The sequence below is a fragment of the Budorcas taxicolor genome, chromosome 19, assembly GCF_023091745.1.
Source record: "Budorcas taxicolor isolate Tak-1 chromosome 19, Takin1.1, whole genome shotgun sequence".
In the NCBI taxonomy this organism is placed as follows: domain Eukaryota; kingdom Metazoa; phylum Chordata; class Mammalia; order Artiodactyla; family Bovidae; genus Budorcas; species Budorcas taxicolor.
This window is the reverse complement of record NC_068928.1, coordinates 40,680,822-40,705,679: the sequence shown is the minus strand read 5'-3', so window position 1 is coordinate 40,705,679 and position 24,858 is coordinate 40,680,822. Positions and strand designations below refer to the sequence as shown.

General features: G+C 40.4%; 2 protein-coding genes across 2 annotated transcripts; both read left to right on the top strand.

The window, feature by feature from the left end:
- The first annotated feature begins 3,138 nt into the window (after window positions 1–3,138).
- On the top strand, window positions 3,139–10,809 carry KRT28 (keratin 28). Its single transcript, XM_052657466.1, has 8 exons — window positions 3,139–3,588; window positions 4,058–4,140; window positions 4,952–5,108; window positions 6,299–6,460; window positions 6,642–6,767; window positions 9,511–9,728; window positions 10,335–10,390; window positions 10,667–10,809. Exons 1-8 carry the CDS (start codon window positions 3,139–3,141, stop codon window positions 10,807–10,809), a joined length of 1,395 nt encoding a protein of 464 aa, XP_052513426.1.
- A 7,478-nt stretch (window positions 10,810–18,287) lies between these two features.
- On the top strand, window positions 18,288–23,939 carry KRT27 (keratin 27). The gene is made up of 8 exons (XM_052657347.1): window positions 18,288–18,731; window positions 19,201–19,283; window positions 20,063–20,219; window positions 20,468–20,629; window positions 20,713–20,838; window positions 22,790–23,007; window positions 23,209–23,258; window positions 23,797–23,939. Exons 1-8 carry the CDS (start codon window positions 18,288–18,290, stop codon window positions 23,937–23,939), a joined length of 1,383 nt encoding a protein of 460 aa, XP_052513307.1.
- Window positions 23,940–24,858: the final 919 nt, after the last annotated feature.

Sequence of the window (24,858 nt, the reverse complement as noted above, 5' to 3'; positions counted from 1 at the left end):
CGCAAGCAATGAAGAGAGTCACGATTCTTTATATATTTTAATATCCTAATTCTTTGTTATTTCAATCATTCAATAACTTAATTAAAAGATAATTTCACAACCCATACAGCATTTTAAGATTATTGATGGCAACATATAAAGCAGATATTCAGTAGAGTTATTACTTATATCTGAAATATGCTCACAAGACTCTCAAGGTCACCTAAAAATACGCCACATCTTCACTTGGCAGGGAGCTGGTGACACTGAGCAAATTGTTTAACACTTCTGGGCCTTACCTGCCTCATCTGTCAAATAAAAAGGCTGAAATTAGTGATGTCTCAGGCCCTCGGCAGCTCTGAAAAGATCCTACAACTTTGCCCAGAAAATGCATTTAAAGGCCATGTTGATGCCAGCCTCGGTACCAGCTAACTAAGTTTCAGACTGCTTGTGCCAACAGAGTTCCAGGAGACACCCTGACTGTCTTGGTGGCAAAGCTACTTCATTCCTCTCTCTGCCACAGAACTGGACCGAGTCAAGCCCAACCAAGGCCCTCCTTCTCCTGTCCTCTCTTCTTCCTTCACCCCACTCTCCCACCAAAGCCCCAAGAGGAGGCTTCTCAGGTCATTTCTTGCCCACCTCTGCTTCTGTTTCAGCTTAACCTCCCCAGACTGTCCACACCAGCATATAACACAACCACAAGAATAAAGCTGTCCTTCGCTGACAGCTTTTCATTTACCGGGCATTGTACTGAGCCAAGTCTCCTCTAGTATGTTAACAAAAAGGGATAGAAAATCTTTTTATCCACATTTTGACAACTCCCTAAACCTTTTCTGCAGGTTTCCTTGCAGAAGGGTTCAACTGAAAAGATTTTTTATAATATTACACTTAATGTGTCTTTCTCCCGAATTCGCCCAAGAACTTTTTCTGTTGGAAACTGATCATTCATTTCCTCTCTCTACCTCCCAACCCTCTCCTTTCTCTCTCCTCTCCTCCACTTCCCTTCCACCTTTCTCCTCATCCCCTTCCAACTCCACTTTCACGTATCTAACATATGGACTTCAAGGCAGAATCCGTATTCTCTATATACCCAATGCCGCATCCAGCTTCCTGTCATTTCATTCTTCAGCTAAAATTCTTCTTTTGAGGCTGATGCTATCCAATTACCCCCCACCACACCCTGCCACCATCCAAGGACTTCGGCACCTGGTTCACAGTCCACTTCTCTTCATCTCCTACCATTATGGGAGACTTCCTGGCTATATAGATGGCTTATCTAACACTCCAGTCGAATTCCTACTCCAAGACTTCAGCGTCAGTCCATTTCTAACCTCTTATTCCAGTGATTGTTGGGACCAGGCCCCATGGCTATTCACTAAACTTTATCAAGATCTGGGGTTATATCTCAATTAGAATTCTAAACTCTGGCTTCCACTGTCCAGCTTTAACCCACCATCCTTCATCTCTGTCCATCTCCTGCCCATTCCACCTGCTGTATATCCTCAAAAAAGTGCCCAATGACTCAATCTTTGTCTTTGCTCAGTGTGTCTCTTCTCTAGTCTTACTTCCTTCTTTACATTTGGTCAATCACAGGTTCCCCAGGTGGCTGAGTAGTAAAGAATATACCTGCCAATGCAGGAGATGCAGGAGATGGGGGTTTGACCCCCGAGCCAGGAAGATTCCCCTGGAGGAAGAAATGGCAACCCACTCCAATATTCTTACCCGGAAAATCCCAAGGACAGAGGAGCCTGGTAGGTTACAGTCCATGGGGTCATAAAAGAGTTGGGACACAACTGAGCAGCACAGACTGTGGTCAATCACCTCAACTGTTTTCTCAAGAACACCAGAAACTTCTTTGCTATTTTTTCCTTCTTCTGAGCCTGTCTTCAAACCCCAAATGCACATCAGCCAATCATCTCTCCTCCTGCACGAAGATAACTTCCAAACATGCATTTAAATGTCATTACAAATGAGAGCTGGTCCTTCATTTCTTCCTGACAATCCTTTCACTTGTTGCTAGTCAGGCATTTTCCCCCATTCCAAGTACTTATTCTAAACATTCACACTTCCTATCTTCATATGAGACACTCCACCAACCCCTAAAACTCAGCTGGACCAAAGCTAACCCCAGTATGCGCCTCCTCCTATGTTTTCTATCTCAGTCAGTATTACAGGATTCCCAGCATCTGAAGGCAATTACCTAAGAGCCATCCCTAATTCTTATTCCTTATTCTCCAAATTCAATGACCATATCCTTTCAACTTCTTTCCATCCGACTACCCTCATCGTTTCCACCTGAACCATTGTCCTAGCCTTGTAACTGGCCTTATTTTTCATTTCAACCTGATTATGTTGCCCCCTGCTTTTTACATTTGAGTCATCCCAAAGTCTTTAATACAGACAGCTAAACATGATCCAGCCCCTATCTGGTCCTGACCATACATTTCTCAAAGATTGTAACTATGCATTTTTCATCTTTGCATTTTATTTAGCATCACATCTTTATTTTTACACTTAGTATTGACTAACAAATGTATTAGTTATTAAATAAAGGAATCAGTCAATATTTAAGTTATTGTTCAAGGTAACGAATAGATGTAATAATCACAGTAAGACAAGAGAAGTTAGTAAGATCATGTATTTTTTAAAACAACACAATTTTTCTTGCTGTGGTGGGATAAAATATGTGTTTCTGTAGCTAATGGTTCTTTATATCAATATATCTCTCTGGTAATTAAGACCCTACTGTAGCTGATGGTACCCTATCACAAGCTTAACTTTTAAAACTTTATAATAACCTGTGTCAAAGAATAATGGTATATTCTTAGGGTCTAGATGAAAGTAAAGGATTACTCACCCAAAATTATAAGTTAAAATAATGAACTTAATATAGAATGAACCCTATTATATGTAAGATAACAAATATCCTGAAGCAACAACCCAGGATGGTAGACATTAATTTAGCCCCCCAAATCACCCAATTATACATAATTTCATGCTAATTTGAATGATGCCTTTTTTTCCTTTTGGCATGTATAACTCAAATAGAGACACCCCCCACTGTGTATAAAAGCCCAAAGAAGCCATCAGCACACACTATTCTGTTCTCCTCTGAAGTTACGGCTATCCAGAGACAAGGTGACCATTTCTCATACTGCCATGTCTCTCCGATTTTCTAGTGGGTCCAGGCATATTTGCCTACGGTCTGGAACTGAATCTCTCAGACCATCCAGTGGAGGCACAGGCTTTGCAGGTAGCAATGCTTGTGGTAACTCTGGTGCTGAACGTGGATTTTCCTATGCTTTGGGAGGCGGCTTGGGCAGTCTTCCTGGTGGGGACCATGCTGGTGGTATCCTGGGAAGTGGTACCTGTGCTGGCTTTGCTGGAAGTGAAGGGGGACTCTTCTCTGGGAATGAGAAGGTGACCATGCAGAATCTTAATGACCGCTTGGCATCCTACCTGGATAACGTGCGAGCTCTGGAGGAGGCAAATGCTGAACTAGAGAGAAAAATCAAGAGTTGGTATGAAAAACATGGTCCTGGATCTTGCCATGGACTTGATCATGACTACGGCAGGTATCACTTAACAATCGAAGATCTTAAGAATAAGGTGAGAATTCACAAATTTGGAACTCCTCAAAGTATTTAAAACTAAGAATGATCTAGCAAAAGACATAGAAGTAAAACAGGAAATGCTTCAAACTGTTATGTATCATTTGTATCATATTTATTATCTATTTTGAAACATAATTCTTCCTATTAGCTAAAAACAGGCACTTTGATTCATGAATGTCTCTGCAACTTAAATGTTACTAGTTCCATTATTGCTTATTTTGAGATATATTCATTGATAAAGAAGTATTACAGTCTAAAAGTTATATGGAAAGAAGTAAAACCATATTTGTAATTTTTAAAAATAAAATTTTAAAACTTTTTGGTTATTGCATAAGGAAATGAGATTTTTTTAATACCAAGGTTGATGGTGCAATGTTTTTTGTTTGTGTGCTTGTTTGTTTCCTGAAATAATAGGTTGTTAGAGCAGACTTACCGGTTGCGTTCTCCCTCCTGATTTCTTTCAGATCATCTCTTCCACTACGGCAAACGCTAATGTCATTCTGCAGATTGATAACGCCAGACTGGCTGCTGACGATTTCCGGCTAAAGTAGGATATAGAAAATAATCACACCTAGAACATGGTTCTAGTCCACTTAATGTGTTATATAAAATTTCAATTTCACCCCGAGTAGAATAAGCTATGGGCTTCCCAAGGGGCGGGAGTGGTAAAGAACCCGCCCCCCAGTGCAGAAGACATGAGAGACACAGGTTTGATCCCGACGGGAGAAGGGCATGACAACTCACTCTAGTGTTCTTGCCTGGAGAACCCCATTCGACAGAGGAGACTGGTGGGCTAAAGTCCATAGAGTTGCATAAAGTCGGACACAACTGAAGTGACTTAGCACACACGCACAGAACAAGCTATAACCTAAGAGATTAAAGGAAGTAACATGTGACAACGCTACAGCAAAATGCAATACAAAGCATGTTTTAAGATTACAATCAGCTAGACTCACAGTTTTACATATTTATGACATTCTTGAGCCAAAATATCACTGTATTTCTAGGCCTGCCTAAAAGAGTGCCAAGTACAAAGTAAATGTAAATATTTGTTTTAATTGACCAATTTACAATTTTTACTTTTAACTTCAATAAAATCCTGAAAAGCTCTATTTCTACTTAATTGGGATATGCTATTGGAATTTGCATGACCAGATATTCATGCTGATTATTCTGTACAGAATTGTGTGAGAGGAGTGGAGGAGGACTTTCTTTTTATACATTTATAATATTTAGAGACCTGATTTCATATCTAACTTTCACTTAAAAGCAGTTGAGCAGTTGAGTAAAGCAGGTTTTACTTTTTGGTCTCTTGAGCTAGTCTACTTGGTGCTGAGATTCACTGAATGTTTCCCAAGGTATGAAAATGAGCTCGCCCTTCACCAAAACACAGAAGCTGACATCAATGGGTTACGGCGAGTTCTGGATGAACTGATGCTCTGCAGGACTGACCAGGAACTGCAGTATGAATCCCTGAGTGAAGAGATGACCTATCTCAAGAAGAACCATGAAGAGGTAGGCGAAGATTTAGCTCTAGTTATTTTAAATACTTGGGGGTGAAGACTAAATTACAGTAGTAACTCATGCTCCTTATAATAATTCAAACAGTGCCAAGGCATATAAAACAAAGAATTCCATGTCTCCCGCTCTGCCCTTCTAATCTCCTCCCCCAAGGTAATACATGATAAACACGTTGATCTGTATCCTTCAATTTTCTGCCTGTCACAGCCTAACCTTAGGAAATTAATACATTACTTTTCTCTACCACGTTCAAATCCAGGAATGTTCAAATCCCAGTCCTTTCAGGTACTAAGTATTTTGGGCAAATAGTTTAACCTCCCTGTGCCTCCATTTCTCAATCTAAACTAAGTCTGGCAATAGTACCTACTGGTTAGAGATGTTAATACCGTTAAACTGCTTTAGAACAATGTCTGGCATATAACAAGTGCTCAAGTGAGAGCTATTGTCCTTAAGGTGAGAGTTCCAAGAGGGCAGGGATTTTTATCTGTTTTTCCACTGCTCTAGTCCCATCAACAAGCACTCTCACTGACATTTAATCGAGAATTATATGCTTGATGCAAACTACTATACATAACATAAACAACAAGATCCTACTGTACCACACAGGAAACTATATTCAATATCGTTTTTTTTTTGCTGCACCTCATGGTATGTGAGCTCTTAGCTTTCCAACCAGGGGAATCCAACTCATGCCTTCTGCAATGGAAGCTGGGTCCTAACCACTGGACCGCCAGGGAATTCCCTACATTCAATATCTTGTAATAACATTATCTATAATGGAAAAGAATCTGAAAATGTATAGATATACATATAAATGGATCGTTTTGCTGTACAGTTGAAACTGAAACAACATTGTAAATCAAGTATAATAAAATATGTTTTTAAAAAAATAAAGGAAAAAAGAATTTAAGAACTCTCTGATCTTTGTACCCACGTCTCATTTAAAAAGATAAAACACCTCTCTGGATATTGTGCTGTTGGTTGTGGCTGTCTTAACAAACAACGAAGTAAATAGATGATTGGCATGACTACTGATCGAATAAGTCAACTTAAACAAAAAAAATCATTCGTGCCTTAACTTGGACAACTCGAATTTAAGTCACAAACTGAGACCACCTAAAAAAGGAACAAGAGCGTAGGTGAGCACACACCGGCTTCAGGCCACAGTCAACGTCTCCCCGCAGGAAATGAAGGCTCTGCAGTGCGCCGCGGGAGGCAACGTGAACGTGGAGATGAACGCGGCGCCCGGCGTGGACCTCACGCTTCTGCTGAACAACATGCGGGCGGAGTACGAAGACCTGGCCGAGCAGAACCGCAGGGACGCCGAGGCCTGGTTCAACGAAAAGGTGAGGGATGCCCAGCCCAGCCCAGCCGGTACCCACCCCCGCCACACCCTACCCCCACACCCGTCACCCTGCATGCTTCCACCCCACCCCCTCACCCCCTCACCCCCCGCCCCCCGGCCACGCACCCACCCACCCCCTGGCAAGCTCAGACCCGCTAACTCCCGGGCGCCCGGCCTTGCAGAGCGCCAGCCTGCAGCAGCAGATCTCTGACGACGCGGGCGCGGCCTCCTCCGCCCAGGGCGAGCTCACGGAAATGAAGCGCACCGTGCAGACCCTGGACATAGAGCTGCAGTCCCTCCTGGCGACGGTAGGTGAGAGCGCAGGTCAGCGACGCTAAAAAGTCTAACTGAAATTCTTCCCAGTCCCCCGGTTACAACTTCACCTCCAAATACGTAGTGGAGAGAGGAGGACAGACAGACCCCGAGTCCCTCAGAGAGACAGATGGCACCGCTTCCTCCCTGAGGTCTCTGAAGTTTCCTTCCCGCCCACGCTCAGCGCCCACTCCCCGAAATTGGTCCTTTCTTCAGCTGGATGCAGAGCAGACAGCAGCAGCGTTGATCCACCTGCCAATCAAGTGGCAAGCTTATGTCAGGCTGTCAGGCAAAGCAGAGCTGGTATCACCAGCATCTCCTAATATTGCTGAAGTCCTCTTAAAGGCCACACTGTGCTTTCCACCAGGCAAAGAAGGGGACACATTTCACATAAGGACTGTTAGCCTCTTCAGCCTCAGGGCATCCAGGGGAGACCTCCCAACCTGACACATCCCAAAAGGCTTGGCATTCAGCCCTCTCTGGCACTTAATTGCCAATTATTTCAAATGTTTCCATGGACATAGCCCAGGAGGAAAACGGCTTCTCTTCTCCAGTGTCTGCTGGCAGCATTCAAAAGGCTTGGTTTTGAGAATTATGGCACATGTGGTGGTCTAAGGGTTCCTGTCCTCATCAGAGTTTCCATGCCCCCCTGAGGACACCAGCTTGACACAAGAGCCACTTTTATACAAATGAGAACAGTAAGCAGAGAAGGAAAAGACACTCAAAACAATAGGAGGACTGATTTTGTAGACACCCTAAAAAAGGCCTGGGCTTTCTTACCCTATCGTATTTGGATTAGAAACTTTACCACTCACTAACCCCATCTGAACAAGTGTGCCCCTCTCCTCCTTCACCTCCATCACCACTGCTGGCTGGTACCCAAGACCCTCCTCCCTTCCATTTTGGGCCCCTGGAACCCTCCTCTCTTCCCCATTCCCTTCTCTCCTGCAACTAGAACCTGAGGACCTTTCCTGCTGCCATGCTCCCGAACACAGATCCTCCCTCTCGTTTTGGAGCTGCGCTGAAGGAAATAAATTCCTAAGTTCCCAGAGCAGAATTTTAAGCACTTTCACAGAGAAGTGATGATATTAGAAAGCAGCTAGATTCCGTGCAGCCAGTAGCCCTGTAGTTTGGGCTCATGAAATAATCCACAAAAAAGCCCATCTTAACTTCCAGCATAACCAAATAATAGAATAAGGGTAGCATGGAACCTATCTTCCATTCCTGAGATTCTTTTGTGGTCAGATGACTTCTGTAGTTTGGAACACAAACTGTGAACACGCTGGGAGTTGTCTAAATATAATATCTCAATGTTTCACCTGCTTCCTGTAATGTACGAACTTCTAAGTTCATCCTGACCTGTCTCCTCATTTACAAGCCAACCTTTACAGTAGCAAGGTGTGAGACAGAGATGCTTATGGTCTGGTCTGATTTAGGACAGTGTTAACAATCTTGACAAGGAATATCATATGAGAACACTTTATCAGGGAAATTCAAGTTTTGAACACCTGAGCATGCACCTCCCTGATATCTGCCACTTGTCGCCTCAGCATCCTGTTACCATCCTGTTCACCTTCCACTTCTTTTCCCTGGAGAGCCCAGCCGCACCCATGTGATGTACTGGTCAGACTGTTTATCAAAGGCAGTGCTTCTTAGCTCTCTTAGACTCCTGTTTAATAATGAATCTTTTATAACTCCCTCTTTATAATCCTAAAAATGGATAATATATTTAGCAATACACAAAAGATTTTTAAAACCAGTGCAATGCCATAACAGCAAGCAAGAGGAAAAATAGAAGTTTTAAAATAATATATATTTAATATGTAAACACTTGGGCCCAACTACCCTGTAATGAAACAGACTGAGGCTTACACCTTCTTTTCATGGATAAGTTTCATTTTAAACAACATCAGATTGGGAGTTGGTCCACACAGGAATACAGAGAAAACGAAAGAGTGGAAGGAGGAGTGCACACTGGGGTAATAACTAGTATCAAGAGACGTAATAACCACCCGGATGTGAAACGATAATAGAAAGAGGAAAATTATATTAATTAAAGTAGAGATTACATGACAAGACAAATTACAGACTATGTACGTGGAAATGAGGAGGTATAATATTCACAAGAGTAGAGTTGAAATAATGACCTGTCCTGGGTTATGAAATATATCTCTTGTCTTGAAATCCCACCCATGTGAGGGCATTCGCACAATCTCAAGTGCTTATTAAAAGGCCTTTGACTGATGACAGAAAATCAAGGATGAATTAGCAAAAGAAACAGCAGCACAAAAAGCATTGGAACAGCGATGGGGTAGATCTTTGGAGACAGTAGCAGAATAAGATTGAAAAACAACAGGCAACTCAATATGATCTCAAAATAAAATTGAAAGATTTCAAAATAAGATTGATTTCTTATTATGGTACCCCCCAAACATGTTTTCATATAAAGATTGATTGTTATATGAAATAATATCTAAATATGTGAATGTCTGCTGGAATAATCATAAATCCGTGGGTCAGGTATCTCATGCCAGGACATCCATCAGGCCTGGCCCCCCCCACCCAGTAAACGCCAGTCACTTCCCCTTTCTCTCCACCTCCTGTTTAACTGCGACAAGTGCCTCAGATTTCCAAAGCTCACCCAGGGAGCAGTACTGCCCTTGGCTGAGAAACACTAGCCCACGTGTCCTCCAAGTGGTCTTCCTTCATCCCTTGTTGTGACATCTTTTATGTCCTCAGAAACACTCCCTGGAGTGCTCCTTGACGGAGACGGAGGGCAACTACTGTGCACAGCTGGCCCAGATCCAGGCTCAGATCGGGGCCCTGGAGGAGCAGCTGCACCAGGTCAGGACCGAGACCGAGGGCCAGAAACTGGAGTATGAACAGCTCCTGGACATCAAGGTCCACCTGGAAAAAGAAATCGAGACCTACTGCCGCCTGATAGATGGAGACAGAAAGTAAGTGATGCCATTAGAAAATTCAGTTTTACCATTTCAAGCCACAGCCGTAGACAGTCATTCCCTTCCATGCCTCCGAGCCTCCCCTCTTCCTTCCCACTGCAGAAAAGCATGGCCATCTCTTGCCTCAACTGTCCCCTCTTCCATACTTTGTACATCACAGTCGCATCTTTGTCTGCCCTGGGTGATCCCAGGCATCCCTGCAGAAGTCTCCATTTGTCATTCTTTTAATCCTTGTGGGTTTCAAGCTTTATCCACCTTTCAGTTCATACCTAACATCACTGCTGTCCTGAAATAAATGTACTCTTTACAACCCCCCAAGATCTATATGTAAAATGTATACTTTTTCCTTAAGTTTTAAATTCTTGGGTTTTAAACAAAAATCAAATGTAAACAAGATTGTTTTATATCCTCTCTTTAGATAACATTTAGTTATCTAAATGTTAGATTTAGATAACTAAAAATTTTAATATTTTCCTCTATAGAAAATGAAAATCTGTTTGGGGCCTACAAATTTTACTTGCATTCATGCTCTTCCCATGACTCAGTGAATATTTATGAAGTGATGAACAAATATTACAGAATAAACTGGATTTTTTTTAACAGCTCATGCTCTAAATCAAAGGGCTTTGAATCAGGGAGCCCAGGAAATTCATCTAAAGGTAATAAAATCTAGTTTTCCTTCTATTTCAGCAAATATTTTTACATTAATGACAATCATACACTATGGCAACAGCCTGTCTATATTTGAGTAATTTTAACTAACGTGCTCTGAACTTAAAGTATTCTGTTGAGTGGATACAACTATCCCAAACAGTTATTATAAACCAATACTTAACTCCCTCAATAAAAATGGACATAATATATCACGACAGTGGAATTCTTTGTCATGTAATATTTTAAGTTGAATATGTGTATTGCATATGTTTTATTTCTAGATTTATCCAGAACCACGCTGGTAAAGACGGTGGTTGAAGAGATAGATCAGCGTGGTAAAGTTCTTTCATCAAGGGTTCAGTCCATTGAAGAAAAGACATCTAAAATGACCAATGGCAAGACAGAACAAAGAGTTCCTTTCTAGTTGTCACTTTTGAGAAAAGAATCACTTGGGGAAAGATCCTGCAACACTTCGTTATTCTAAATATCAAGGAGATAGTAAAAACACTTTCTACCTTAAAGGTTAGTTACTCACCAATAAAAAAATAATCCTATTGTCCTAGTTACCTTTTATAGGAAGTTGGATGTTTGTTTTCAAATAAATAAAAAAGCTGATGTGCGCTTATGTCCATTCACTCATGACAAATAAATAATTGAGAGTTATTTTTTTCCATGTCTAATTCATAGGGAAACATTTATGGAATATATTTTAACTGCCTTTTACCCTAGCTTTATATAATAGTCAATGCCACATGGCATTTAAATATTAAACATTCACTAGGCATAATCTTTGTTGTTGTCATTGAGTCACTAAGTCACGTCCAACTCTTACGACCCCATGAACTATGAACTATAACCTGCCAAGCTCCCCTGCCCATGGGATTTTCCAGGCAAGACTACCAGAGTGGGTTGCCATCTTCTTCCCCAGGGCATCTTCCTGATCCAGGGATCGAACTCATGTCTCCTGCATTGCAGGTCGATTCTTAATGCTGAGCCACTAGGGCAGCAGGCATAATCTTTAAATCATTTTTACATGAGCAGGCAATTTGGAAGGAAATCAGTCCTGAATATGCATTGGAAGGACTGATGCTGAAGCTGAAACTCCAATACTTTGGCCACCTGATGCAAAGAAATGACTCATTGGAAAAGACCCTGATGCTGGGAAAGATTGAAGGCGGGAGAAGGGGACATCAGAGGATGAGATGATTGGACGGCATCACCGACTCAATGGACATGAGTTTGAGTAAATTCCAGGAGTTGGTGATGGACAGGGAGGCCTGGTGTGCTGCAGTCCATGGGGTCGCAAAGAGGTGAACACAACTAAGCCAGCGACTGAACTGAAATTGAACTGAAGCAGTCCCGAAAATTTTAGAAATTCTCTTGTGATTGAAAACTTCCACCTCTAGGTGGCGCATTCCTGGTGTTTCACCTATGAGCCTATCTCAAATTCATTTGGAGATTTGGATACTTATCAGGATGCCATTCCCCATAATCAGGATAATCTCGAAAGATCTACAGCAAAGAATCTCATGCCAATGACTCTTTTCTAGAGTAGAAGTTGGCAAGCTTCTCTAAAATATTTGGCCCAAATAGTAAATATTTTAAGCTTTGCAGGCCATAAATTCTCCATTTCAACAACTACTCAATTCATTCACTGACGTAGAAAGCAGTCATAAACAATAAATAAGAAAATAAGCATGATTATCTTCCAATAAAACACTGAAATTTGAATGGCCAATAATTTTGACATGTCAAAAAATATTTGTCCTTCTTTTGATTTTTTTCCAACCATTTAAACATAAAAAACCATTCTTAGCTCATGGGCTGTACAGAAACACATGGTGGGCCAGATTTAACCCATGTGCAGCTCTTCTAGAACCTAAAATTTCATGAGGTTGATGAATACATTTTTCTATCTTTCTCGATCAAAGTGTATGATAGAGATTCCCAACAAATTTTAAACTCTGCAAAGGAAGAACAGCTCTCATATTTCTCAAATTTGTGATTGATTCTAATGAGAAGCTCTAATGAGGGCAGGAATTCTACCAAACAACTCAACAGTTATATGGGAGTTCAAAGAGGGGGCAAAAAGGATATTTATAAAATCTTGAGTCAAAGGTCACTAAATGAAGCAAATAGTAGAAATTGATGGGGAGATAATTTCCCAACGGTACAATGTATGGGCTTCCCAGGTGGCTCAGGGGTAAAGTATCTGCCTCCCAATGCAGGAGATGCAGAAGACGCAGGTTCAATCCCTGGATGGGGAGCTCCTCTGGAGGAGGAAATGGAAACTCACTCCAGTATTCTTGTCTGGAAAATTCCATGGAGACTGGTGGGCAACAGTTCATGGGGTCACAAAGAGTCAGACATGACTAAGCAACTGAGCACACGCAAGCACAATGTATAGGGCCAGCTGCATAACTTGCAGGGCTCAGTGCAAAATGAAAATGTAGAGTCCTATGTTCAAAAATCAGCAGAAAAAGTGTCACTAAAGGCACTAAAATAAGTTTTGTTTGTTTTTCCTTCTGCACTCATACTCTTGACGTCATAGTTTTGTGTAAGGCTCGGAGGGCCGCACTCTGAAGGGGACACTCAGGGACAGCCTCTAGTGGACTGACAAATTTTATTATCCAGCTTTCGCAGATATATGGTCTCTGGGAGCAGAGCATAAAGCAGACTTGCACGTAGCCTTTCTCGATAAAACATCAAAGCATCCAAGCATAAAATACAGTTCCCACCGCCCAAGCCATAACATAGCTTTGGCAAAACTCTAAAGGGAGTCTTATCATGAAACAACAGTCCTTGCTCCCAGAAACAGGTGGTCAGAAGGAAGCCTTCGAACACCTCAAGGCCGGGCGTAAGATCTTTCGTTATCCGTTCCTAGCCTCAGGCACTCGGGGAATGCTCATAACCCTTTGTTATGCTTGTTCCAGCTTCCAACCTTCGTCATGAGTGGAGCAAATACATTCTCAGTATTTACTTAAAGTCTTCCAGCTCCTCCACAGTTTTGGAGTAGGATTTTTTGGTCATTTAATGTCATTAGGTGTGCTAAGTCACTCAATCATGTCTGACTCTTTGTGACCCTATAGACTGTAGCCTGCCAGGCTCCCTTGTCCATGGGGTTTTCCCGGCAAGAATACTGGAGTGGATTGCATGCCCTCCTCCAGGGGATCTTCCCAACCCAGGGGTTGAACCTGCATCTCTTAAGTGTCCTGCATTAGCAGGCAGGTTCTTTACCACTAGCACCACCTGAGAAGCAATGTCATCAAAGGTACATAAAAATTAAAAATTTAAGCTATTGGCATGAATTTTACAGTTTCATATTGTGCAATGCCAGTTTTAAATCCAAATACAAGAACATTCAGTCAATGAAATTACACAATACGTTTTTTTTTTTTTTTGCTGATCCCCCCCACAGGACATGGGGGATCTCAGTCCCCTAACCAGGGATGGAACCCATGGCCACCGCAGTGGAAGCACAAGTCTCAGCCTCAAGACCACCAGGGAAATCCACAACTCATATATTGTAGCTCATACATGCATATGCATTTTATTCTTACCAAAACAGTGGGAACACTGCATCAAACAAACGCAACTATTTTTTAAATTTCACTTTATAGGCTCACATTCTACCAACACTCTTCACCACTGGCTTTCTGATAAGTAAGAAAAGACAGAAAAGGACACAGGGTCACCTTATCTTTCTATTTCACTGTTTTCAGGAAGTAGTTGGCTAATACAGGAATGTAATAGAAGTATATGATAGGGTTCCTTGATCATTCATGTATCTTAGAACACCACTGCCTCTGCCTACATTTAAGGCAAGTTCCATTTAAGTGGGAAGCCTGGCCTCTAGGAGTTGTTAGAGACCCTGCTTACTTGCTTATAGACATGTCATACTTACCTTGTACACACCATCAGGGAAATTTGTTCAATGCATTCTTGTATTGGAACCCCATTCTCTGGATCCTAAGCTTTCCTGTTTCTTGTTCATTTTTCCCTCTAGTGACTTCCTGACAAAGTTCAAGAGAGGTAAATTTTTTGAGACTTTTTATGTCCGAAAATATTTTTATTCCATCCTCACTCATGATTAATTGTCAAAGTAGAGAATTTTAGGTTGAATATCATTTTCAGTTAGAATTTTTAAGGCTTTCTTCACTGGAATCATGGCTTCCAGGACTGTTTAGAAGTCCCGAACCATTCTGATTTCCTCATCCTTGGATACATGTTGTCTTTTCTTCCACAGTTCTCTGAAATAGTCTGTGCACATGCCTGGCTGTTATTCTTTTTCATTTATTATTCAGAGTTCTTGGTGGTCTCTTTCCATTTAGAAACTTGGTTCTTTATAAAATAGTTTCTTCATTCTTTCTCCCTTCTCTATTTCAGGAAGGCCTCCTTAAGACTGTTCTTAGGCCAAGCATTTAATTTTCTAATCTTTTCACTTTTCTTTTTGTTCTGCCATTGGGGAGATTTTTAAAAGTTTGTTTTCCAACCAATCTGTTGACATTTGTTTGTGGGAGTTAGCTTTTTTTTTTTTCAAATTGCGTTTTTTTTTTTTTAATTTTTTTATTTTTACTTTATTTTACTTTGCAATACTGTATTGGTTTTGCCATACATTGACATGAATCCACCACGGGTGTACATGCGTTCCCAAACATGAACCCCCCTCCTACCTCCCTCCCCATAACATCTCTCTGAGCTTTTAATCCCAAGATCTCTTTCTTTTGCTCTCTAGTTCAACTTTGATGATATTCTATTCATATTTCAAATATGCAGTATTTTTGTTACTTCTAAGGATATTAATTATAATTATTTTCTTTTTAAAAGTTTTCTTCAGCTTCTTTGATTGTTTCAAGAGTGCTATTTTTTGCTTCTCTCTTTGAATCTTTGTCTTTCATGTTGCGGTGTTTTTCAGTGTAAAGTGATCTTTGAAATTCTGTTCATTTTCAAGAGGAAGGCCTTAAGTATTTGAAAGTTCTGTGTGTACATGTGTGTATTTCATTCCAGGGTGGTTGTCAGGTGAGTTTCTTTTGTGGGAAACACTCAAATACCTGTATCTTGAGTTCTTTTCTCTACAGTTCTTTTCTCTACAGTTTTTCAGCTTCCCTAGAGAGGGCCCCGATAACCAGAGTTGGCTACATAATTTGCAGGGATTAATGCAAAATGAAAATGTTGGATTACTTGCTCAAATTCAGGAAAAAGTTCAGCTAGAGGTACAAAAGCATCAATATTTTTCTTTAAAAACATTTCGTTACTTATATAGTAGAGGTAATAATGATACATGTCTAATAACAAAAACCTGTAAGTCAAAAAAACATTTTTGATGTTCTAATTTTATGCAATACAATAAATTAATGCTTTATTAAAGTGATTTCTTGATTGATCAGCATGTTTTTCTGGCTTGCTTTTCTGAAAATTCACTTATTATCTCATGAAAATTTATATTTTTATCAACTGCATTTTCAATCTATATAATTGAAAGGAGTGTAATTCTTGGCTAATGTAAGATCTCTCAAGATCTTAAATAGTCTCAAATGGAGAAAACAGCATGGAGCAAAGAACAAAATGGAGGAGAGGGAAAGGAGGAGTGAAATAAAAGAATGGACAGGTCAGGTAGGTAGAAGAAGAGTCTGAAGTATCAAGAGAAGAAGCTTCAGCTAGCCTATGGTTGATGGATTTAAACTGAAAGAGAGTAGAGGAAGGAAAGAAATACTCATTGACTACCTATCATTGACAAGCATAATTGCATAACATATTTAGCTACCATTCAATAGTCTCTGAATAATACAAGTAATAGCTCCATCTTAGTAATGAAAAACCAAGGCTCAGGAAGAATGAACTTTGCATTAGTACCACAGTTAGAAAAAAATGGCAGGACTGATATGTGAATGCTGACATATCTGACTCAACAGCCCAAGTTCTTTCAATTACATGAATGGTGCGGTACTTCAGGACTGGTACCTTGGCCTCCTGACCAGGATGGAAAGAAAAAAAACTTGAAACCAAAATTCCAATTAAGGTTCTAATACCTGAGTTGAAAGAAAATGATAGTGACAAAGACAAGGAAAAGAGAAAAATTCTTCAAGAGAAACTGCAGAAGTAGATTCAATAGTACCTAGTGAATTACTGGAGACAGCTGGTATAAAATGAGAGCAATTAAAATTTTTCTTAATAATCATGAGATGACTCAGGGTAATTCTACCAACAAATAACAGAGAAGGATGCCAAAGAACAAAGTGTGATGACAAGGTGACTGAGCTGAAAGTTATGACAGAACATCCAAGTAGGAATATCTGATGGGCATAGTAAGAAATGTGTCCAGAATGGGGACGAAGCCATTATTAGAGAATATGAAACCGTTCACATAGAGCCAAAGCCACAAGAAGAGATGAGGTCACTGAGGGAGAGAGGGTAGGAAAAAAAAAGCACGAGTATAAAACTGTAAAGAACGACACATTTTAGACCATTCTTTCACAATCTATGAGTGGAAGAAAGAAAAGGAGCAGAGATGTAGCTATAGTCTTGAAAGCAACCGTTTAGGACTCAGTTAAGACTCAGGTGGTCAGTATCAAATGTGTCCAAGAGGGTGTAGGGGAAGAAATATGAAAAACGATGACTGGATTTGAGATGTAGGATAATTAGTAATTTTTGTGGGATAAGTTTCAGTAAAATGATGAGATTAAATTTAGGGGTCAGTAGGAAGTGAAAAGTGGAGGAAATGAATGCGGAAATTTTTTCTACAAATAATGAAAGGAAGAAACGTAAAAATACAAGAAATCCAGAAGTAGAACAGGAATATCAGGTAATAGTCTAGTCCCTTCATTTTACAGATGAAGAAACTGAGGCCCATAGAGGCTAACCAATACTGTTTTGGTTTTTTTCTCAAGCTTTAAAAATTGACTTTCTTTTTTAGAGCAATTTTAGGTTTACGTGGAAATTGAACAGAAAAACACAGATAGTCTCCAGATACCCACTCCTCCCAATCTCTCCCCCGCCCATTCCCCCACAGCTTCCCCTATTACTAACATCTTGCATTAAGTGAGGAACACTGGTAACAACTGATGGACCAATACTGACATATTATTATTAACTAAGTCCATTTCATTAAGGTTTGTTCTTTGTGTTGTACATTCTATGGGTTTTGATGCACATGTAATGACATGTATCCACCAACATAATACCACATAGAACAGTTTCACTACCCTAAAAATGCCAATACTATTATTTAACCTGGTTAGAAAAGAGCTTAGAGAGAAAACCAATAAAGATGGAATGGTAACTCAGAAGGGATAAGAATCAAGAGAAGACTATCTGTCTTCAAAGAAAAGCCCATTTAATTCCTTAATTTTCATTTTGTACCTGGCCTTCTTCCTCTGGTACCATGGACCCACTGGTTCTTGATATTATTTTTGATCTATCCGAAAGGGTCATTATTATCTATAGAAAACCATGACTATGATGGCTCACTTACTGGACCAAAAGCAAAGTTATTGGTTTGAGCAAGGGAAAAAGAAATTTGTGTATCACACTATTTTATTCTTATAGGAACTTTATAGTCCTAAGGCCTGGAAGACAGGAAGAATTACTCATGCTAAATTTGAAATGCATCATTATAATAATCTTGATAATACTCCTCCCTTTCTCATTTTGGAGATAACAAATAACCCCAAGGTAACTATCCACCTACAGAAATGGACACATTAGGGTAAAGGCATTCATTTAAGAAAAAAGCACCTAATTATGAATACTTCAGATGAGCTGGCAAACACCATTTTGCTATAGGTAGCAGAGTTCACCAAGAAACACCCTGATAATGTGTATATAAAGGTACGCGACACTGTTTCAGTAGGACATTTGCCATCAGAGCTTACCTCCAGGAACAAGCAGGGCAGTCGAGACACCATGAGCGTGCGCTTTTCTTCTGCATCCAGACGCCTTGGCTCCTGTGGAGGAGCTGGCTCTGTGCGGCTCTCCAGCGGGGGAGCCGGCTTTGGGGTCGGCAGCACAGGCAGTGTGCCAGGCTTTGGAAGCGGCTTCACCTGCGCCTTTGGAGGCAGCTCCTCTGCAGGAAGCTACAGCGGGGGACTGGGCGGAGGAAGTGCTTCCTGCACTGCCTTCACTGGAAATGAACATGGCCTCCTCTCTGGCAATGAGAAGGTGACCATGCAGAACCTCAACGACCGCCTGGCCTCCTACCTGGACAACGTGCGTGCCCTGGAGGAGGCCAACGCTGACCTGGAGCAGAAGATCAAGGGCTGGTATGAGAAATTTGGGCCTGGTTCCTGCCGTGGTCTTGATCACGATTATAGCAGATACTTCACGGTAATTGATGACCTTAGGAACCAGGTAAGAAACAGTGCCAGGAGGTTTAGTACCTGTAAGGGTAATTAGCCGCACAGGCACAGATGCCTAAGTTTTCACAGCAAGGCTTATGCTCTCAGCTGCTAATTTTCGGTAGCTTATTAATACTAAAACTAATTTATATTAAAATTCTGGTCTTCAAACATGGCTTACTCATCATCTGGTATGTGGTATGCATGTTTATGCTTTCAGAAATACTAAAATATCAAAAACTGCCCAATGTCTCCAGCTATATATTTACATAGAAAATTTTCAATAGAAAGTTTTTTCTTTTTTAATGGGTAAGATAGAGAGTAAAAGAGGCTATACTTAAATTTTCCGTTTTCAAGAATCATCTTCTTATTAGAGACAGGATGCCAAAAATATTGCTATAATTTTATAGTTGACTTTATTTCAAGGAAATCTGAATTTTTAAAAATATTTCCTCTTTCTTAACTAATTCTCCATTTATCAGATAATTTCTGCAACAACAAGCAATGCCAATATTGTCCTGCAAAATGACAATGCAAGGCTCACAGCTGATGACTTCAGACTAAAGTAAGTGGAGCTGAAAAGAAACCAAAACAGTTGCCTAAACTTTTCCCTCTTTTATTTAGGCTATTTGAGGTCACCTCCATTCTTTGAGTTTATTTGCTTTAAACCAAATGCGTGTTTGAATGACTCACTGAATTATATATTTTATTGGGAAATTGGGGGACTGACACAAATGAATGTCAAAAGGGAATTTTGAGTCTTCTCATTCTCTTGTGTCAAAGAAAATTATTTATTTTTTGATTATGAATGATCTACCTGAAGTTTGGAATATATTGTAACAGTTGGACTTAAAAGCTTAGTTTGAAGGGTTTTTTGTTTTGTTTTATACAGTTTCTGCCTTAACCTTTTTTAATATCCTTCCTACTTTGGGTTTATTATATTTTATTTTACTTGCCATGCCTTGTGGCATGTAAGATAATTAGTTCCTCCACCAGAGATGGAACCCTCTGCAGTGCGAGTAGAGAGTCTTAACCAGGAGACCAGCAGTGAAGTCCCTTAGCTTGAGTTTTATGATGACCTAAAAGTGATGATGGGACTTCCCTGGTGCCTCAGAGGGTAAAGAATCTGCCTGCAGTGCAAGAGACCCCAGGTTCAATCCCTGGATTGGGAATATCCCTGAAGAAGGGAATGGCTACCCACGCTAGCATACTTTTCTGGAGAATTCCATGGACAGAGGAGCCTGGAGGGTTAGTCGATGGGGTAGCAAACACTGGGACACAACTGAGCTACTTAACACAAAAGGTGATGACTGATGTGATGACGCTTTCAAATATTTTTCTAAGGTTTGAAAATGAACAGGCCCTTCATCAGAGCGTGGACGCGGATGTCAGCAGTTTGCGCCGGGTCCTGGACGAACTGACTCTGTGCAGAACAGACTTAGAGATCCAGCTGGAGACACTCAGCGAGGAGCTGGCTTACCTCAAGAAGAACCATGAGGAGGTAGGTGGTCTCTCCCCCCTGATTTCATAGCCTGCCTTCCTCCCAATGTTTAAAAATACATTTCAGATGACAAATATAATATCTTGAATTCGAGAAAGAATTTGTTGATTTCTCCATATGGCTTAGATGATCTGAAATGTTTCTGTTCATCTCCCTCCAAAGAAACACTCACAGAAGTTTCTAACCATATGGATCGTGTCTGTCTGGCTCCTTCAGAAATATTCCGATCCCAACATGGTTTCTTTTAGGAGATGAAGGCTCTGCAGTGCGCAGCCGGAGGCAATGTGAACGTGGAGATGAATGCGGCGCCCGGCGTGGACCTCACGGTTCTGCTGAACAACATGCGGGCCGAGTACGAAGCCCTGGCCGACCAGAACCGCAGGGACGCGGAGGCCTGGTTCAACGAAAAGGTAAAAAGCAAGCTAGGATGCGCTGACTTGGCGCCCGGTGCTGATGCAAGCATCACTCATAACAAGGCTCCTAACGTTTTCAGAGCGCTTCGCTGCAGCAGCAGATTTCTGATGATGCTGGCGCCACCACCTCAGCTCGGAATGAACTGACTGAGATGAAACGTACTCTTCAAACCCTGGAGATTGAACTTCAGTCTCTTTTAGCAACAGTAAGTAAAAATGACACCAAAGAGCTGCTTTAGAAGTTGAGGGGAAAAAAATCAGAGTTTTTCTGCCACCTGTTATTATTAATTTTCATTTTTATCCAGTCATTGCTCTGCCTGAAATAAGACACATTTGCATTTTTCACAGTGGAATATCTTTGGCCTGAAAATTATACCAAGATGCTAATTAGAATTTAAAAATACAATGATTTTTAGGTACTCAAAAAGAAACAGGGGCTAAGACTATGCACTCCCAGTGCAGGGGGCCCAGGTTCGATCCCTGGTCAGGGACTAGATCCCACATGCTGCAACTAAAGATCCCACATGTTACAACTAAGACTTGGCACAGCCAAATAAATAAATAAATAAAAATAAATAGTAAAAAAAGAAGAAAACAGTTTTTACCCTGAGTCTTCTCTCCCACATCAAAAGATCAAAAATCACTGTTCATGGAATGCAAAAACACACTTGCACCCATCCTAGCTTCTTTATCTAGCATTCCTTTGGGCCACTTAATTTTAATTGGAACACAGGTTCCCTTTTAAGTGACATAAACAAGCAAAGTAGAGGCATGAAGGCTGCCCATAAAGCTAAACATGCATGACAATAATTTTAATAATAACTGTTTTCATTAAGGGTTGCCCAGCAATTTCACCCACGTGAGTCCACAATAACCCTGGGGCTTGGGCAGACCAGAATTTATATTTCATGTTATTATTTCCAAGAGAAGAATCTGAGATTCAAAGAAGTTAAGCAATTTTCCAAGAGTCCCACAGTCAGGTACAAAGGTACCAGAACTTCTCTCCAAATTTTCTAACTCCCAAGTCTATACTTTTTCTACTATGGCTAGCAAACTTCCAAAAGAGGCTATGCTGCTACTGCTGCTAAGTCGCTTCAGTCGTGTCCGACTCTGTGCGACCCCATGGACTGCAGCCCACCAGGCTCCCCCGTCCCTGGGATTCTCCAGGCAAGAACACTGGAGTGGGTTGCCATTTCCTTCTCCAAAGCATGAAAGTGAAAAGTGAAAGTGAAGTCGCTCAGTCGTGTCCGACTCTTAGCGACCCCATGGACTGCAGCCTACCAGGCTCCTCCATCCATGGGATTTTCCAGGCAAGAGTACTGGAGTGGGGTGCCATTGCCTTCTCCAGAAGAGGCTATAAATATATGTAAAATTCTTACAGGTAGAAGAATAAGACATACTCATTGTCATCCCATGTAAAATTACAGCAAGCACCCATAAAGCCAATGAATCAAACTATTTAAAGCCTAAGAAGACCACTCTTTTCTTGGGATCATTCTACTTCCAGAAAATTTATGCAGAGGTTACTTTTTTAAAGTTTTTTTAAAATATGTTTTTAGCTGCATTCAGTCTTCATTGCTGCACATGGGCTTTCTCTATTTGAGGCAAGCAGGGACCACTTTCTGGTTGCAGTGTGCAGGCGTCTCATTACCCTGGTTTCTCTTGTTGCAGAGCATGGGCTCTAGAGTGCAGGCTCAGTAGTTATGGCACATCCCCTGCATTGTCAGGCAGATTCTTAACCACTGCACCACCAGGGAAATCCCAGGATTACTTCTTTAACGTAAGAGCTATAATCCTCATGACACAAAGCTGCCACATGATTAGAAATGAGATCACAAAGTGTAGGGGGACTTTAATTCCTGAAAACAGTGGCAAACTGTACCAAAACACAGGGTGAGAGGGGACAGATCTTTAGTCTGCGTCCTAGGAGAAAACAATTTTTCTAACACTCTTGGGGATATGAATAGCATTTACCACCAACTGTGCTATTCTCCAATAGATTAAAAATAGTATGACATCTAATAAGGGCAACAATTAATATTAAACAAGAGGAATACAGTTATTATATAAGGATAACTCTCTCAATATCTTTTAAGTGCTTTGCCATATCCTAAAACAGTGACATCAACTACTAAATTATGTCTCACTGATCCTCAGAAACACTCCCTGGAGTGCTCCTTGACGGAAACAGAGGGCAACTACTGTGCACAGCTGGCCCAGATCCAGACTCAGATCGGAGCCCTGGAGGAGCAGCTGCATCAGGTCAGGACCGAAACTGAGGGCCAGAAACTGGAATACGAACAGCTCCTGGACATCAAAGTACACCTAGAAAAAGAAATCGAGACCTACTGCCGCCTGATAGATGGAGAGGATGGGTAAGTACTATTTACACTGAAAAAACTATTTTAAGGTTATTAAAGACTTTTTTTTAATCCAAAGTATCTATGATCTAGGTCGTGTGTACCTAAACTCCTAGTGTTGAGAATTCAGTTATCTCCCATCTTAAATCATTCATCTTTAATCAGTTTCTTGAAAAACAGCATCAAATATTTAATACAAACTTTATATTTTTACAGCTCTTGCACTAAATCAAAAGGCTATGGTGGCCCAGGAAATCAGATAAAAGGTAAACAAAAGCTGGGTTGAACACTGAACATTTGTATATGTTTCAAGGAATGAGTTATTTCCCCTTTATGAATTTGATAAATTCTAACAATTCATGTCTCATTTTACTTTTTTTTTAAGTGAAATATAGTTGATATGCAATGTTGTATTCAGTTCTGCTGTACAGCAAAGTGATTCAATTATATACATATACATATTCTTTTTAAATATTCTTTTCCACTCTGGTTTATCAGAGATTATCGAATATAATTCTCCATGCTATACAGTAGGAACTTGCTCATCCATTCTGCATATAAAAGTTCACATCTGCCAAGCCCAGCCTCCCAATCCACCCTCCAAATCCCTCCCCCGAGGTGACCACCAGTCTGTTCTCTGTATCCCTGATTTTGTTTCTATTTCATAGAGGCTCATTTGTGTCATCTTTTAGATTCCACACATAAGTGATATCATATGCATTGTCTTTGTTATTTTGACTTACTTCACTTAGTATGATAAGCTCTGGTTGTATCCATATTACTGCAATATATATGTCATTTTAGATCCATCTAAAGCCACCGTGGTTAAAACAATTGTTGAAGAAATAGATCCTCGTGGCAAAGTTCTGTCATCTCGAGTTCACACTGTGGAAGAGAAGTCCACCAAAGTCAACAACATGAAGAGTGAACAGAGGGTGCCTTCCTGAGCCCAAAAGGATGCCCCTAAATCAAAATATCAAAGCTAGGTTCCTAAATAAGAGCTCTCATTTCTCTGCTTTTCTTCCAATGAACTTAAAATTATTTTTAGAATAGTAACGTTTCTTTGACTTTCTCTGTGGTGGTGTTTCAAATAAAAGTTCTTCCTGTTGCAAGTCATCCTCACTGGTTCTGGTCAGTCTTTGCATTTTAAATATACTCCCCCAACAGAAACTGAATTTGTTTTTAATTTCTTCTCTTTAAGGCAATGGTCTTCACAAGTTAGGTGTTAAGTTTAACAGGCAAAAAACTAGTTGGTGTCTTTTTCACATCTTTGTCAAATTTTAAACCTTCCTTCCTTCAGTAAATACTTGTTGAGCATATACCAACAGTAAAACAGTTAATAAAATCCAATCACTGAGTGCAACACACTCATAGAAGTAGAAATATAAGGAATTGAACAATCAGAAATAAATGACATAAAGACTAGAATGACATTGGAAAGGGTTAACAAAACTGAGTTGGTTTTTTTGAAAAGATAAAATTGACAAATCTTTAACTAGACTAACCAAGAGTAAAAGAGAGAGGACTCAAATAAATAAAAGTATCAATGAAAAAGGAGACATTACAACAGATGCCTGAAATACAAAGGCTCATAAGAGAACACTAGAGGGACTTCCCTGGTGGTCCAGTGGCTAATACTTCATGCTTCCAATGCAGAACACCCAGGTTCTATCTCTGCTCAAGGATCCCATGTGCTTCAACTATGAGTTTCCATGCTGCAACTAAGACCCAGTACAGAAAAATAAAATAAATATAAAAAAGAAAATACTAGAATATTTATATACCAACAAAATGGATAATTTAGAAGAAACAAATTCTTAGAAACATACAATTTACCTAGACTGAATCATCAAGAAATAGAAAATT